Source organism: Phyllostomus discolor, chromosome 6 (assembly GCF_004126475.2).
Source record: "Phyllostomus discolor isolate MPI-MPIP mPhyDis1 chromosome 6, mPhyDis1.pri.v3, whole genome shotgun sequence".
Lineage (NCBI taxonomy): Eukaryota > Metazoa > Chordata > Mammalia > Chiroptera > Phyllostomidae > Phyllostomus > Phyllostomus discolor.
The window spans coordinates 70,854,654-70,867,616 of record NC_040908.2 but is presented as its reverse complement, the minus strand read 5'-3'; the positions used below and the strand labels follow the sequence as shown (position 1 = coordinate 70,867,616).

Here is a 12,963-nt window from a genome sequence, read left to right as displayed (position 1 = left end):
AATCACCTCAACAAATAAAAGGAGTCAGGATGGTGGCCTGGACTGTGGGAATGTATCTGGCAGAGTTGCTCTTCCCGAAGAACAGCCAGAGAGGCCCAGCAGGGGAGGCCTGTTTCCTGGTGGAGGGCAGCAAGGATGGTTTTCTCAGTCTGACCTTACGCTCCCTAAGCCTTGGTCAGAAATCCTCTTAAAGTGTAACAAAGCCGTCTAGAGTTAACCTGGACATGTTAAAAAAACTTAGTCTCCTGTTTCATTCTCCTGGCTGCTTTCCACCAGAAGACCTCAGAAGTCTTCTGTCCTTTACGAACTGTCCAAATGAGAAACTTTTATAGTTTAATGGATACATTCATGCCAATCTGATCGTCAATTCAATGTTCCCATTTAACTAACTAGGAAGCTGGAAAGAGTGTTCTAGAAACAAATTGAGTATCATTTCTGCAGCACAGTCATTGCCATCTGAGGAGCCCCAGGAGAAAGGCGGGAGCCTTTTACTCAGGTCACTGATAGAAGCAAGGCAGACAGCTCTGACTCTCAGGACTGACCACTAGTCCAATCCACACCTGACCAGATGTCCCTTCTGAGGCCGCACAGGGCAGGCAGCAGGCAGCTCATGGGTCAGGAGCCACCCCACCTGCATTTTACCTCTAACTCTAGTGCCTCCCAACCCTGTAACCCAGCAAGACCCTAACCTCTCTCAGCCTCAGTGGGTTCTCCATAAGATGCAATGAAGAAAGTCCCTATCTATGCAGTGTTATGGGAAGTCTAGATAGGGCATCCATGGGTCAGGCGGCCTATTTGACTTCATGACCCTGCTTGCACAGACATGGGAAATTCAAAGTTTGAGCTGGGTATATGGCCTAGAGTTTGTTAAAATCACTGATTTGATACATGCATGGTACTTACACTTCTCTCTGGAGCTATTGACAAGCCTGTCTTTTCTTTAATTTCTTGAATTTTTGAAGTCTAAAACATAGGTAGATAAACCCATCCACAAAAAAATCTATAACCAGGCTAAAAACATTTTTTTTGCTAGTATCCACAAGAACAGCATAATATTGGAGGATCATAACATTTTATTTATATTACCTGTTCTCAAATAATCCTTTGACCACAAAAATAAATGTTTTTTACCCTTTGAGATCTCAGCATTTCTTCAGAGTAACTAAATAGAAGTAAATAATATCACTGAGTGACTGCAGAGAGCTGATATTCAAACACGTGGAATCTACCTACAGCGACAGGTCCTGAAGTCTTATCTATCTTATTCAGAAGGCAGTCAATACCCACAAGATTAGACTATATCCCAAAGGCTGGCCAATATTTTATTTTATTTATTTTTACTCCTCACATGAGGATTTTTATTATTAGTGATTTTAGAAAGAGAAGAAGAGAGTGAGAGAGAGACATTAATGTGTGAGAGAAACATCGATCAATTGTCTCCTGTTCATGCCCTCACCAGGGATCGAACCACAACTTTTTGGTGTATGGGATGATGCCCCAACGAACTGAGCCACCCGGCCAGGGCACAGGCTTGCCAATATTTAAAAATTATACATACGCCCATGTCCTTCAGAGAGAAAGTTAAGTGAGCCCATGGGACCTACGCTATTTTAAGAAAAGAGGATGCCCACCAGATCTGCCAGCTCAGCTGCTCCCTTGAGTGGCCTGCCTTTGACCTGACTTCCTGAAGTAACAAATTTTTTTCCACCATTGCTTTCTCCACAAAGTCATCTACATAATTATTTCTGAAAATCAAGAAAGCCATAACAAATATTCAAAAGCACTAAATGGCAAGATCTAACTTCAAGTCAACATCTCTTTTTCTTCTAAACTGTAGAAAATCACATGGCACAACTCCACATATAACAAACCACTAATCTGGGTTGAAAAGTTCAGCATGATTAACTCTTGACTTTGCAGCAGTCATGTTGATTTTGGCCACATTTGGAGGATTCCTGTGTTTGCTCATAAAGTATGTGCTGAAGGATAACGAGGTCCAAGTGTCTTTCCACTAAATCATGTTGGAGAAATGGTAAGTGATTTTTGTTTTGTTTTTACATTAGTCACCAGTCAAGGATGACTAGTCCCAAATATTCAAAATGTTTCCTTTAAACTGGAGTTGTTCTTTGTCAGAATAATAGCTGGACCTCATGCCTAATTCTTGCTCAGGTAAAACTTTTATAAAATAATTTTTTCTCTGTCTATTAGTTCTTCTTTGAACAAGACATTTAGTTTTTATAATGAAAACTGATAAAGAGAGAGGGCAAAGCTTCCAAGAGGTATGTGTAGGGAATGTGTTAGGGAAAGAACAGGGAAGTAGTTGAAAGGAAAGTGGAAGTTTGAAGTTCATAAGTGATACCATCAGCTGCCGTTTATGGCATGCAGGGCTATGTATCTGCATACCATAACCTGATGAGGTAGGCACCTTTGTTTCACCTCCATCTTAGAAATGTGAAAACAGGCACAGAGGAGTCAAGTAGTTGGCCCAGGTTCACACAGCTAGTGAGCCACAGAGCCAGACTAGAACCAGGTAGTATGGCATCCGGGCTGTTATGCTTGGCCTAGTCAATAAACAAAGAGGAACTAAGAATGCCCATTGGGCACAGGAAGATATCCTCAGAAAGAGCTGGAGATAAACAGGTATTCAACTTCTAGACTAGCAAGATCAGCTACTTTCTGCTCATCATGGCCAGACTGCTGAGCTGTTTAAAGTTTACATAAAATAACCTCTGAGTTTCATTTCTTTGACACTTGGCATGCCATTCCCATTCTGAAGCCAAAAGATACACAGCTCAGTTTGGCTTCCATAGGCCCATGTTGCACAGCCTTTGTCTCTGTTCAGGACAAAGGCCTCTTTCCATATAAGACAGAAATTATTTTTCAATTGTCACTAAATACCTAGCAACAGAAACTGATGGTGCGTCCCGTAGCTTACTGCCTTTCCTAGGAATGATATGATAAAATAAAGAACTGTAAGAAATGTGCATTGGATATGTTAGAATTGTCAATCAGTCAGCAATTATGTATTGATATTTGTAACAACAGAGGAGAGTGACAAAATCCCAAAAGAGGACAAAGGAATGAAAGCAGAAAAAAGTGACATGCCATAAATTGCCTTAAAGTCCATTAATCTGGGAATTCCTTTGGAGATTTCGAACTCCATTTTGTACCAAATCTGTGGCTCTCAGGATGACAATCACCTACTGTTTGTCACGTGTGTTTCAGCAGCTGTCTTGCAGGTAAAGATATCTGCAAACTTAGAGACATGGACGGACTTCCAGTGGCATCCTTCAGTGGTCCAGTTTGGACTAAAGATATGCTGAGAAATATAGGCCAGGATTCCCAACACCCAACCCCAGGCAGTCAGCGCAAATGACTGGTGGCCTCAGTTGAACCTGCTGGGCCATCCACAGCAGGAAAGCTGGGAATTCCTATGTGTGCATCTTTCCCCTTGAAAATGAAACAACACAAATCTTGACCTCCTGACACTAAGAGAAAAGAACCCCTTATATGCCAATAACTTTCCTGCTTTGATGTGCCCATCTATCTGGGCATCAGCTCTGGATCACTCATGTGCACATTTCTTCCTCAAATATTTATCAAGCAGCATCTGCTCCTCCTGAGTCAGCACAGAGCAAACAGGAGCAAGAGAACGTGGCCCTCAGGTAGCTGCAGCACTGGGAGCTGGAGTGGGTGTGAGATAGGGACATGAGTAACTAGAATGTAAGAACTGTACTTAGGACACTAAGCACAAACTTCCTGGGAAAGCAAGTGCTATGGAATCAGGAGTAGTCAGAGACCAACAGAGAGGAGGGAAGAGCTCAATAATACTTATGGAAGGGTCCAAGCCCATCAGAGTGGGGGAACCAAGAGATGGAATCAATAGGTGATGAAGAGCAGGACTTCAGCATGATCACACAGAGAGGCCTGTGGTTCTTGGGGACTAAGAGGGACTCAGGAGATATAGGGCACTACTCAGGGAAGGCATGGGGGTACCTTGCAGTCGCAGCCAATGGGCTTCCTGCACTCCTCACATGTGCTGGCATAAAGGGCCTCGAAGCAGGCCAGGCAGTAGGGGCTTTCCTCTCTCAGGATGTACTTCTTCCCAAAAAGAGATTCTTCACAATGGTGGCAGTCAAAGCGTTCAGTCATTTTGACACCTGATTTTTCAACAGCCTGTTGAAAAGATGAGAAAATACATGTCCCAGTGAGCACACTGTGAATGCCATGCATGCTGATGCATTAGCTGTCCTGCCATCTGTCAGTATCATCCCTAGCCAAGGGGTGGTTCTCTCTGGGTAAAGAGTTGAAACTCACCCTTGCCACAGTCATAATTTTTAATCCTTTCTCAAAAAATTAGTTGGGGGCAGTTTTGTGTTTGACTAGATTCTATGGTTTTAAAAAAGTTCCAAATTTAATTGTGTCAGAAAAAGGTACCTCAGTTTTGGATACAAGAGCTGACATCAGAGCCCTCACACATGTGCTTCAAATGTGCCACTGGGCCTGTGTCTTTCCCTTCTCCCTCTCCCAAACTAGAAAAGCATGGCTAGAAACAATAGGTTCAATCTTTCTTTTTTTAATTTAATTTTATTTTTTATTGTATTTCTTTCCACTACCATTTATATGTTCATTTCTACAAAGAGTTTCTATGAGTTCCCCTTTATGGATTCATAAATTTGAACAGTAAGAAACAGCAGTGGCACAACCCTTGGCCTTGACATGGCATTGGGAAGCACAATCTCCTCTTGCAAAAGAAAAAGTGCCATACGTTCCTCAGGCAACTCATTTTTCCCAGATGAAAAGATCATCCTTCCACTGCCTGAGTATCCAGAAAGCAGGCCACAGGGAAAGGCCAGCTTCCAAGAACAGGGATTAGTACAGAGCAGGAAAGCCATGGCCTCTCCCGGCAGTACCTCACAGTTTTCAAAAAGGAAAAGGAATGCATCTCCATGCCAGCCACGGCACATATTTCCAGGGTGAACATAGAGTGTGCATGAGCAGAGGGGGTGGGGTGGGAATGGAGGGCCACAAGAGGAGGTTTTTACCTTTCTCATCCTCTTGTGCCATTCCCATACACGTGTTAGAACTCTTCCAGAATGTAAGAGTCTTCTGTGGAAATACTTGGTATGGAGAAACACCTCCAGGACATTAAAAACACAGAGTTGATATTTTTCTGGAATATATTCTCAGGTGGCAATATTTCATTTGTGAAAAATAAGAAGTTTTAGAAATTGTTAAATATGTGGACTGGCTGACTGTAACTCTGAGTAATGTTTCATGAACTCGAATTAAACTTGATTCAATTTTCCATCATTTCAAACCATTTAAGGATGAAATTTCAGAATAATACCCTATGATGCAAATAAAGTATTGTTGCTTGGTTCATGATAACAGCAAATTTGATACTGTTTATTAATTTTGTACTGTTATATATACAAGATCTTGACAAGTGTAAGCAAACAAATGAACAATGTTCAAGCATCCAGACTTGGTTATTTCCACGTTTACAGAATAGTTATTTTTCAAGAGTATTAAACATGCAGCTGGACACATGTAGCAAGATCCAGCCTTCAAAATCTCTTTTCTTGGAGCTAAAGAAAACATTGTGTGGACATTCTTGTGATAAGATCACAAGATGGGGCTCTTAAGCATTTGCATTATTATTCTGAGACCCAAAGTATAAATATTATTCATAGTGAAGCCATTGCACTTTGTGGCAGCTATGTTGGCAGAAGACTCAATGCTTTCCTGTAATTCCTCAGTTATTGGCCTTGAAAGTGGCCTGCCTTCCTTCCTTCCTTCCTTCCTTCCTTCCTTCCTTCCTTCCTTCTTTGGTGCTGTGAGCAGTATATGAACCTGCATGGGGAGACCTCACTGGACATTTATTTCATTGCAGTTCAACAGTATCCTTCCAACATATATATTTTTCCCAATAAAGACTGCCATTTATCTGTGGAACCAGAGGTCTATGGCCCATTCTGTTCACACAAACATAAGAATAATGACTTGAGAATCTGAAGTAAAAACAATGAAAGAAGACAGAACGATAAATTGTGGGATTTTAAAACCTGGAAACAACTCCCAGGATTTTCCATGACAACTACTTCACTTTATGGATGGAAAAACTGGAGCCCAGGAACAATATTGAGAAAAGAGGATTCACATGAGTTTTCACATGACTAACTACCGATCTAAATTGTAAGGTGGTTCCATGTGGGTTTGGACAAGCACAGGCCCTGCTTGGAAAAAGAAATACCACTAATCTATCTAGAGTACCATGTTTATGTTCTCAAGCCAGTGAAAGGGGTGAACCTTCTTTCTTCCAAGGCAATGGCTATGATGTTTCTATTCCTGGTGACTATTTGCTTACCTTCTCCAACTGCACTGGACCAGGAGAGAAATAATTGAAGGGAGTCAACTCTGGGCACAAGGAAGGGGGCTCCACATCTGCTCAAAATGTGACTGAGGCTGTCCCAAGATAACATCATCGTCACTGATTCTGACTCCCAGTAGGAATAGTGAGGCTGCAGCCTGCTCAGAAACTCCAACTGACACGAGGCACTTGGCCCAGTGGTTCAGGTCCCCTGTCTGTAGATTTTTTTCCTGACAATGGTGGATCTCTCTCCCTCCTGGCTCATTATCTTCTCTAAGAAGTTACTACAATTTCAATGATTACAAGAACACTTGTGCTTAAACCAACAGGTGAGGTGTAAGGTGAGCACCCATCATTAATTAGGAACAGGGCAGGATACACTTTATCTGAGAAGGTCCTCTTATAGATTTTCAGAAAATTCTACAAAGCACAAACTCTAAGAGTCAAAAGTAAGTGGCCCATAAGCTAATGAAAAAACTAAGGGTTTCCCTTTTGTCACAAAGTGTTTAAAACCAGTTCTCCCTTAATCAAATGCTACCAAATAAAATATTTTGCATATTTTAAAATTACACTATCAATCTTAAGCTTCTTTTTAATAAAGAAATTTATCTATAGCCCTACATTAGAAGCCCCTTGTAACTTTCCATTTAAAAATATTTTAAAATTTTATTCATTGATTTTAGAGAGAGAGAGAAGAGAGAGGAAGGAGAGGAGAGAGAAAGAGAGAGAAACATTGATTTGTTGTTTGACTTATTTATGATTTATTGGTTGATTCTTGTATATGCCATGATGGGGGATCAAACATCAAACTTGCAACCTTGGCATATTGGGATGACACTCTTAACCAACTGAGCTACCCAGCCAGGGTAACTTTCCACTTTTAAATCTCATAAAAAAACCTGAGTGTTCATTAATTCAAGAAGCATCAGTTGAGCTGGAACTGGGTTTCAGAAGCTATTCAAAGTGCTAGAAGTACAAAGATGAATAAGACTCGGGCCCTCACTGAAGAAACTTGTAGTCTGGTGAAGAAAGCAGATATGTATCAGACTATAAGTCTCCCTGCTCTGGACAGTGATGGAGAGATGTACAGGGCATTATGGGCATGCAGGGGAGGAGCCCCTCCCTGTGTTGGAAAAAGCTAGCCAGCTGATACTGCAGGCCAGGAGACAGAGTGAGCAAGGCATGGAGATAAGAAACAGGGAAGGGTGAGTAGACACCCCAAGAAGATGAGAATGAGTGGGATTAGTTAAAAGTAGCAATGATGAAGCTGAGAAGATAGTCAAAGGCCCAGAAAAGGAGGGTCTGTGACCTTGACCACAAACACGAATGTGTCTGTGGGCAACAGGTTTTAGTATATTAGCTCCCGAAAGCCTGTAGTGAGTGTGAAGGGGACACAGGAAGGCTCCACTGAGAGTTCGCTGTGTGGAAGCCCGGCATTGCTGTGTAGGGCTGGGGGAGACAGACTGAGGGGCAATGACTCTTTGAAAATATTTTCAGTGTATCAGAGTCCACTTCTGAATTGTTTCTTCAGATAAAAATCAGACATCTTGGTTCTGAAAGGGCTGTAATGACCTAGCTGGATATAATCACTGTTTGGCCTCCCTCCCTCCTGGCCATCACCCAGAACACAGAAATGCTGACATGAATAAGCAACAGCAAGCAAGAAGCCACCCAAACAAAGGTTGTGACTGCTGACTTGTTAGTTCATTGAATCAAGTCCAAATTACTATGCCCTGGAGTTCTCATCCCTTATGAGAGTTAAATCATTCTCTGATGTCTTTTCCCCTTGGGCTCTGAACAAGCAGTGTCTTTGAGAAAGCTGGACCTTAGGGAACAGGTTTGGCTCTAGGCCAAACTAACTGCACAGGGGCTGGCAGTCCCATGGCCTGGAGAGCTCTCTGATCCCAGTCTCTGTCAGCTTAGTCAGTGTTCAGTCAGATGCAAGAATAACGGTTCAGAGAGCAAAGGGACAAAGATGCACCAGGCCCACCTCCTAAGAAATAATTACTGTTTAAAAATCTACAGCTTCTAAATGCGGGTGATTTTTTTCTCAGATTTGAAAACTGTAAAACAAAGTTTGAGAGGGAAAGTGTCAGAGCTAGGAAGAGAGAAAAGAAACATGAAGAAGAAGGGAAAGGAAACATAAAAAGACAATAAAGGAAGTAGAGAGAGGTGGTAAGGAGGTGAAGGAAGAGAGGCAAGGACATTGAGAGCCAGGGCGCTTGTCCATGTGTTTTGATCAGAAAGATTTCCTGAGACTCAAAGAAGGGGCGCTAGCATGGTGGGTTTCAGGAGCTTGCCCTATCCTTCCAGCCTGGGAAACCTATTTTGGCTACCTTGATCCAACTTGGCCAGGTTCACAAAAAAAAAGACTCAGTTAAGCCTCCTTTCCAATGCTCTTTTTCTTTAACTACCTACTTTGGTCTAACCCCAAAGATGCCACTTCCTTCCGCCTCTTCCAAACCCAAGTGTTTTTCTCTATCAGCTGTGATTTAGGAGACTCCTCTAACAGTCAATTCCTAAAGAGAAACCTGTGAATTTTCCCAAACCCTGCCCCCAATATGAGAAGCTTCAGGAAGTCAGTCCTGACAAAGCCATGGCCATCTTTAAATGCCATCAGGGACCCAGGTAGGAAATTCCATCGTTTATCAACAATCAACCAGAGCTTTTTAGAGAGACCTAAGAAAATCAGTCTGTTGCATGAGGGCCTTTTTTAGACATGCATTTAGGAATGCAATGCTTTCATGACACTGCATGACACTGCGCGACTGTCTGTGTCCAAAGCTTAAGTGCTGCGAAGGTGGGCACTGTGTATCATTGTGGCCCTGATGATGACAGACACAGGGTCAGGTGTTTCATAAATCCTCCTAGAATGAGTGAACAAATGAATGGATGAATGAATGAATACAAATATCCCAGAGGACAAACACATGGGCAAAAATCAATAATAAAAATGAGGACTGTCTTTAGAGAATAATCTACTTGCACAGCAAACCAATGTAATGTGCTTTGGAATCTGATGCTATTGAACTTTCTAATGTAGTAGATCCTAAGCTTCATTCTTCCTCTTCCATCACTGGTATCTTTCCCTCTTCCAGATAAACGCTGCTTCCACAGCAGGGAGAACTTTCCTCTTTATGTTTGGACTCTAAATCCTTGTGAACACACAGCTAGCTGCACAGTCCAGGATGAGGCCTGGTCATGTCAAGAAGTAAAAGCCAGCAAGGAGACAATTCCAAGCCTGTCTGCTCAGAAGGTGCTAGGCCACCTGACATAGGCTCCTGGTATCAGTGAAGGGTCCTGGGCCTTCTGCAGACACAATGTGCCCAGAAAGCAAAGATTGTCACCCCAACATTCTTCATTAGTCTAGCTGAACTCTTTCTTTTAAATAAAAATTCTGGAGAAAGAGAGAGGGGGGCCAGTTTAAGAGGTGTTGCTATTTTTAAAAATATAACAATGTACCTAGAATTCTCTTGAAATTGATTTTTAGATTGTTGGTAAAGTGTAAGAATGACTATGCCTGCAGCAATATGATATATCTACAGATCAACTGAATGAACCTTTACTGAGTACATCTATGAACAGGGGTCAGGAATGTTCTACAATTTGGTATGTAAAACAGTAACTTGCCAAAAAAAATCTTGGTTTGTCTCTGATAAAGAAATGTTTTGCATGAGAGATAATGCTTGAATAAGGTAACTGCTATCCTCCACATAAACTTTTGAACATGGAATAATGAAAAGAAATGGGAGATTAATAAATGTCAAGTTTATGACCTTAAGTCTCTAGATGCACAAATAGTGATACTTGTTTTGATGCCCTACAAACTTTTAAATTCCATCAATAAGAATGTATGAATGGACCATGATTTTCCATGTACTGTCTTAAGTACTAGGAGACTGAGATAAGACATATAATTTCTGAAAGAGTTCTAGTCCAGTTCTAATCCCAAAGAATTTAAATCACCTCTAAGATACTATCTTTTAATTTAATCACAAAACATGTCAGTTCAGTCAATGCTGGACAAACATAATTATGCAGGCTAGAATGGTGGGCTGTCTCAGGTTCATAAATCATCTCAGTGTTGGAGGGTGAAGGGGAGACCCACCCTACTGCTCCACCACCGCCTTCCTGGGAACATGGGAGCAAATTATTTATGTGTTCACTCTTTCACAGACTCCTCCAGTCTCCCGAAGGCAACTTGTTGTTTATGCTACACTCAATCTGCCTGGTCTTCCACCTGTTATGACCCCCTACTGGCCTTTTCATTTGGCAACTCCGACTTTCATGAAAGACTAGCCTCCTCATTCTGCCCCCTGCTGCTTCATGGTGTTTCACCAGCACACTGTACAGGATCCTGTCACGACCACTTGCACGTGTCCTGCTGCTCTGCATGGAGTGGCTAAGCCTTATTTGTTCCAAGGCTGTATCATCAGATATAGACCAGTTTATTTTCTTTCTGACTAAAAACCTAAATATTTACAGACTTCAAGGATGCTCTCTGACATGAATTTTATTAACCTACAGAAACGAGACAGCTGTTCCTCTTACTGGGCACAGATGTCACTTGCCTCACTTGGTACCATAGCCTAAAGGGAATCTTTAAGTGACAGACTAAATCAGGCCAGTAAAGGTATGGATTACAAAGGCTGAGGGCAAGTGTGATAACATGTGATGTCCAAGTTCAGGCCAAGTGTGAGAATCACCCATGAGAACTGGACTAATGGTGGGGAAAACAAATGCTGCCCCAGGCCTCTCATTAGATCTTCAAGAGGACAAACATATTTATAGCAAAAGGAAAATGAAGACCACCAGTAGCAAAGGTGTGATGGAATCTTACAAAAGTGAGGCTGAGAACAGAATCAGTAGGAGAATAAATATATATATATATGAATCTGAAAGCCTGAGAACCAGGAACACTGATGGCATAAATCCTAGTGCAAAACCCAGCAGGCTCAAGAGCTGATGTTTCAGTCCAAGGCCGAAGGCTGAGAACGACCCAGCTAGGCAGTCAGGCTGGTGGAGTTCCCTCTTGCCCAGCCTTAATGTTATATTCAGGTCTTCAACTGATTGGATGGGGCCCACCCACAATGACAAGGACAATTTGCTTTATTCAGTCTATTGATTGAAATGCTCATCAATGGTAGAAACACCCTCACAGACACACAGAGAAATTACGTGTCTGGGCACCCCATGGACCAGTCAAGTTGACATACAATTAACCATCACAGGGGCTACAGTCTGAATCCATAATTTAAAACAACAGCCCATTCACATGACCACCCCAAAATCATGTAGCCAGCTTGGCCTCTTGGAAGAGCAGACTCTTGGGCACTTGAGAAGAGCCCATGTATTTTGTTCATGGTGGTCATTTTGAGGAAGTAGCCTCTCAGTAGAATTCCACATGATAAATGAGCTTTGTAAAATTCTTTTAATAAAACTACAGGAAGTATCCAGTATTTCTTTTTGTGTACCAAGCGCAAGGAACTTTGTATCTCATGGCACCTGAATCAGAAAGAAACTTTTCTACTCCAGCCCCCCCTTCCTGACAAATAAATGAGTCAGCCTGAGTCCCAGCGGCTGGGCAACTGATCCTTAGTGCTAGCAGGACTAGAACACAGGCCTCCTGAGGCCCACTTTAGTTTTTTCAATATCCTAATGGGCATTTTACTTTGCAAGTGAGATTTCTTTCAGTACTGGAAGTGACTTAACAAGCAATCTTGGGTCACAGTGTGCAGTGGAATATTCAGGTGGGTTCTCAGTAGTTCAGTGGTTAGAACTCAGGCTCTGGAGTTAAGCTGTCTGGGGTCTGATCTCAAGTGCACCATTTAAGGCTGGAAAACCTTCAGCAAAAGTTACTTTATTCTCTCTCTGCTTCAGTTTATCTGTAAAGATGAGGACAATATCAAGTATGTATACACTGCTTATGATCTGTAGACTTGATTACAACCCTGCAAGAAAGTCACTATCATATCTGTTTTCCAGCTGAGGAAACTGAGGCATGGAGAGATTCGGTGACTTAGCTGAGGTTGCACTGTTTGTGGATGAGGGACCAGAACATGAACTCCAGCAGCCTAGCTCCAGTGAATGCACGCCCACTGTCAGTCACACCTGCCTTCTGGCACATTTGTGTGTACTAAATGACATTGTGGACATGATTGCCCCAAACATTGCCCAGTCCTCAGTATGCCAAATTAGCCCTTATCAACAGGCTGCTGAGTGAAAGCATTTTAAAGTACCACAGATTAATAAACACTGTGGAAACCCAATTGTATACCTTCATTGATAGCCCTTAAAAATTTAGGGTGAGCCAAATCTGGAAAACACGGTGAAAAACATTTTATATAATGTACAATGTAATGTTCTTCATTAAGTTTGGTTTTATGGAAGTTCAATTGTCCAACCAGAAGTTCCTGTACCTCTAAGACTTGCCTCAGTGTTTTTGGTCTAAATCCCCCTCAGGATAGCGAACTCCTCCCTCTAACACATTACTGCAAAGCCCATGTCAGCAGACGCAGTGCCAAAGGTGACAAAAAGATCTGTCCATGTGTTTTGAACAGTCTCCTGAGTATAAGCCCATACTGTGATTC

At 42.1% G+C, this 12,963-nt stretch overlaps 1 protein-coding gene across 2 annotated transcripts in view; it reads right to left on the bottom strand.

The window, feature by feature from the left end:
- The window catches only part of FHL2 (four and a half LIM domains 2), a 72,256-nt gene that overhangs the window by 28,883 nt on the left and 30,410 nt on the right, over nt 1-12,963 (bottom strand). For both annotated transcript variants that reach the window (XM_036028340.1, XM_028515194.2), the window contains exon 2: nt 3,997-4,176. In XM_036028340.1, coding sequence (XP_035884233.1) covers nt 3,997-4,152 — 156 coding nt within the window. In that variant the 5' untranslated portion in view covers nt 4,153-4,176. The remainder of the gene's footprint in view (nt 1-3,996; nt 4,177-12,963) is intronic.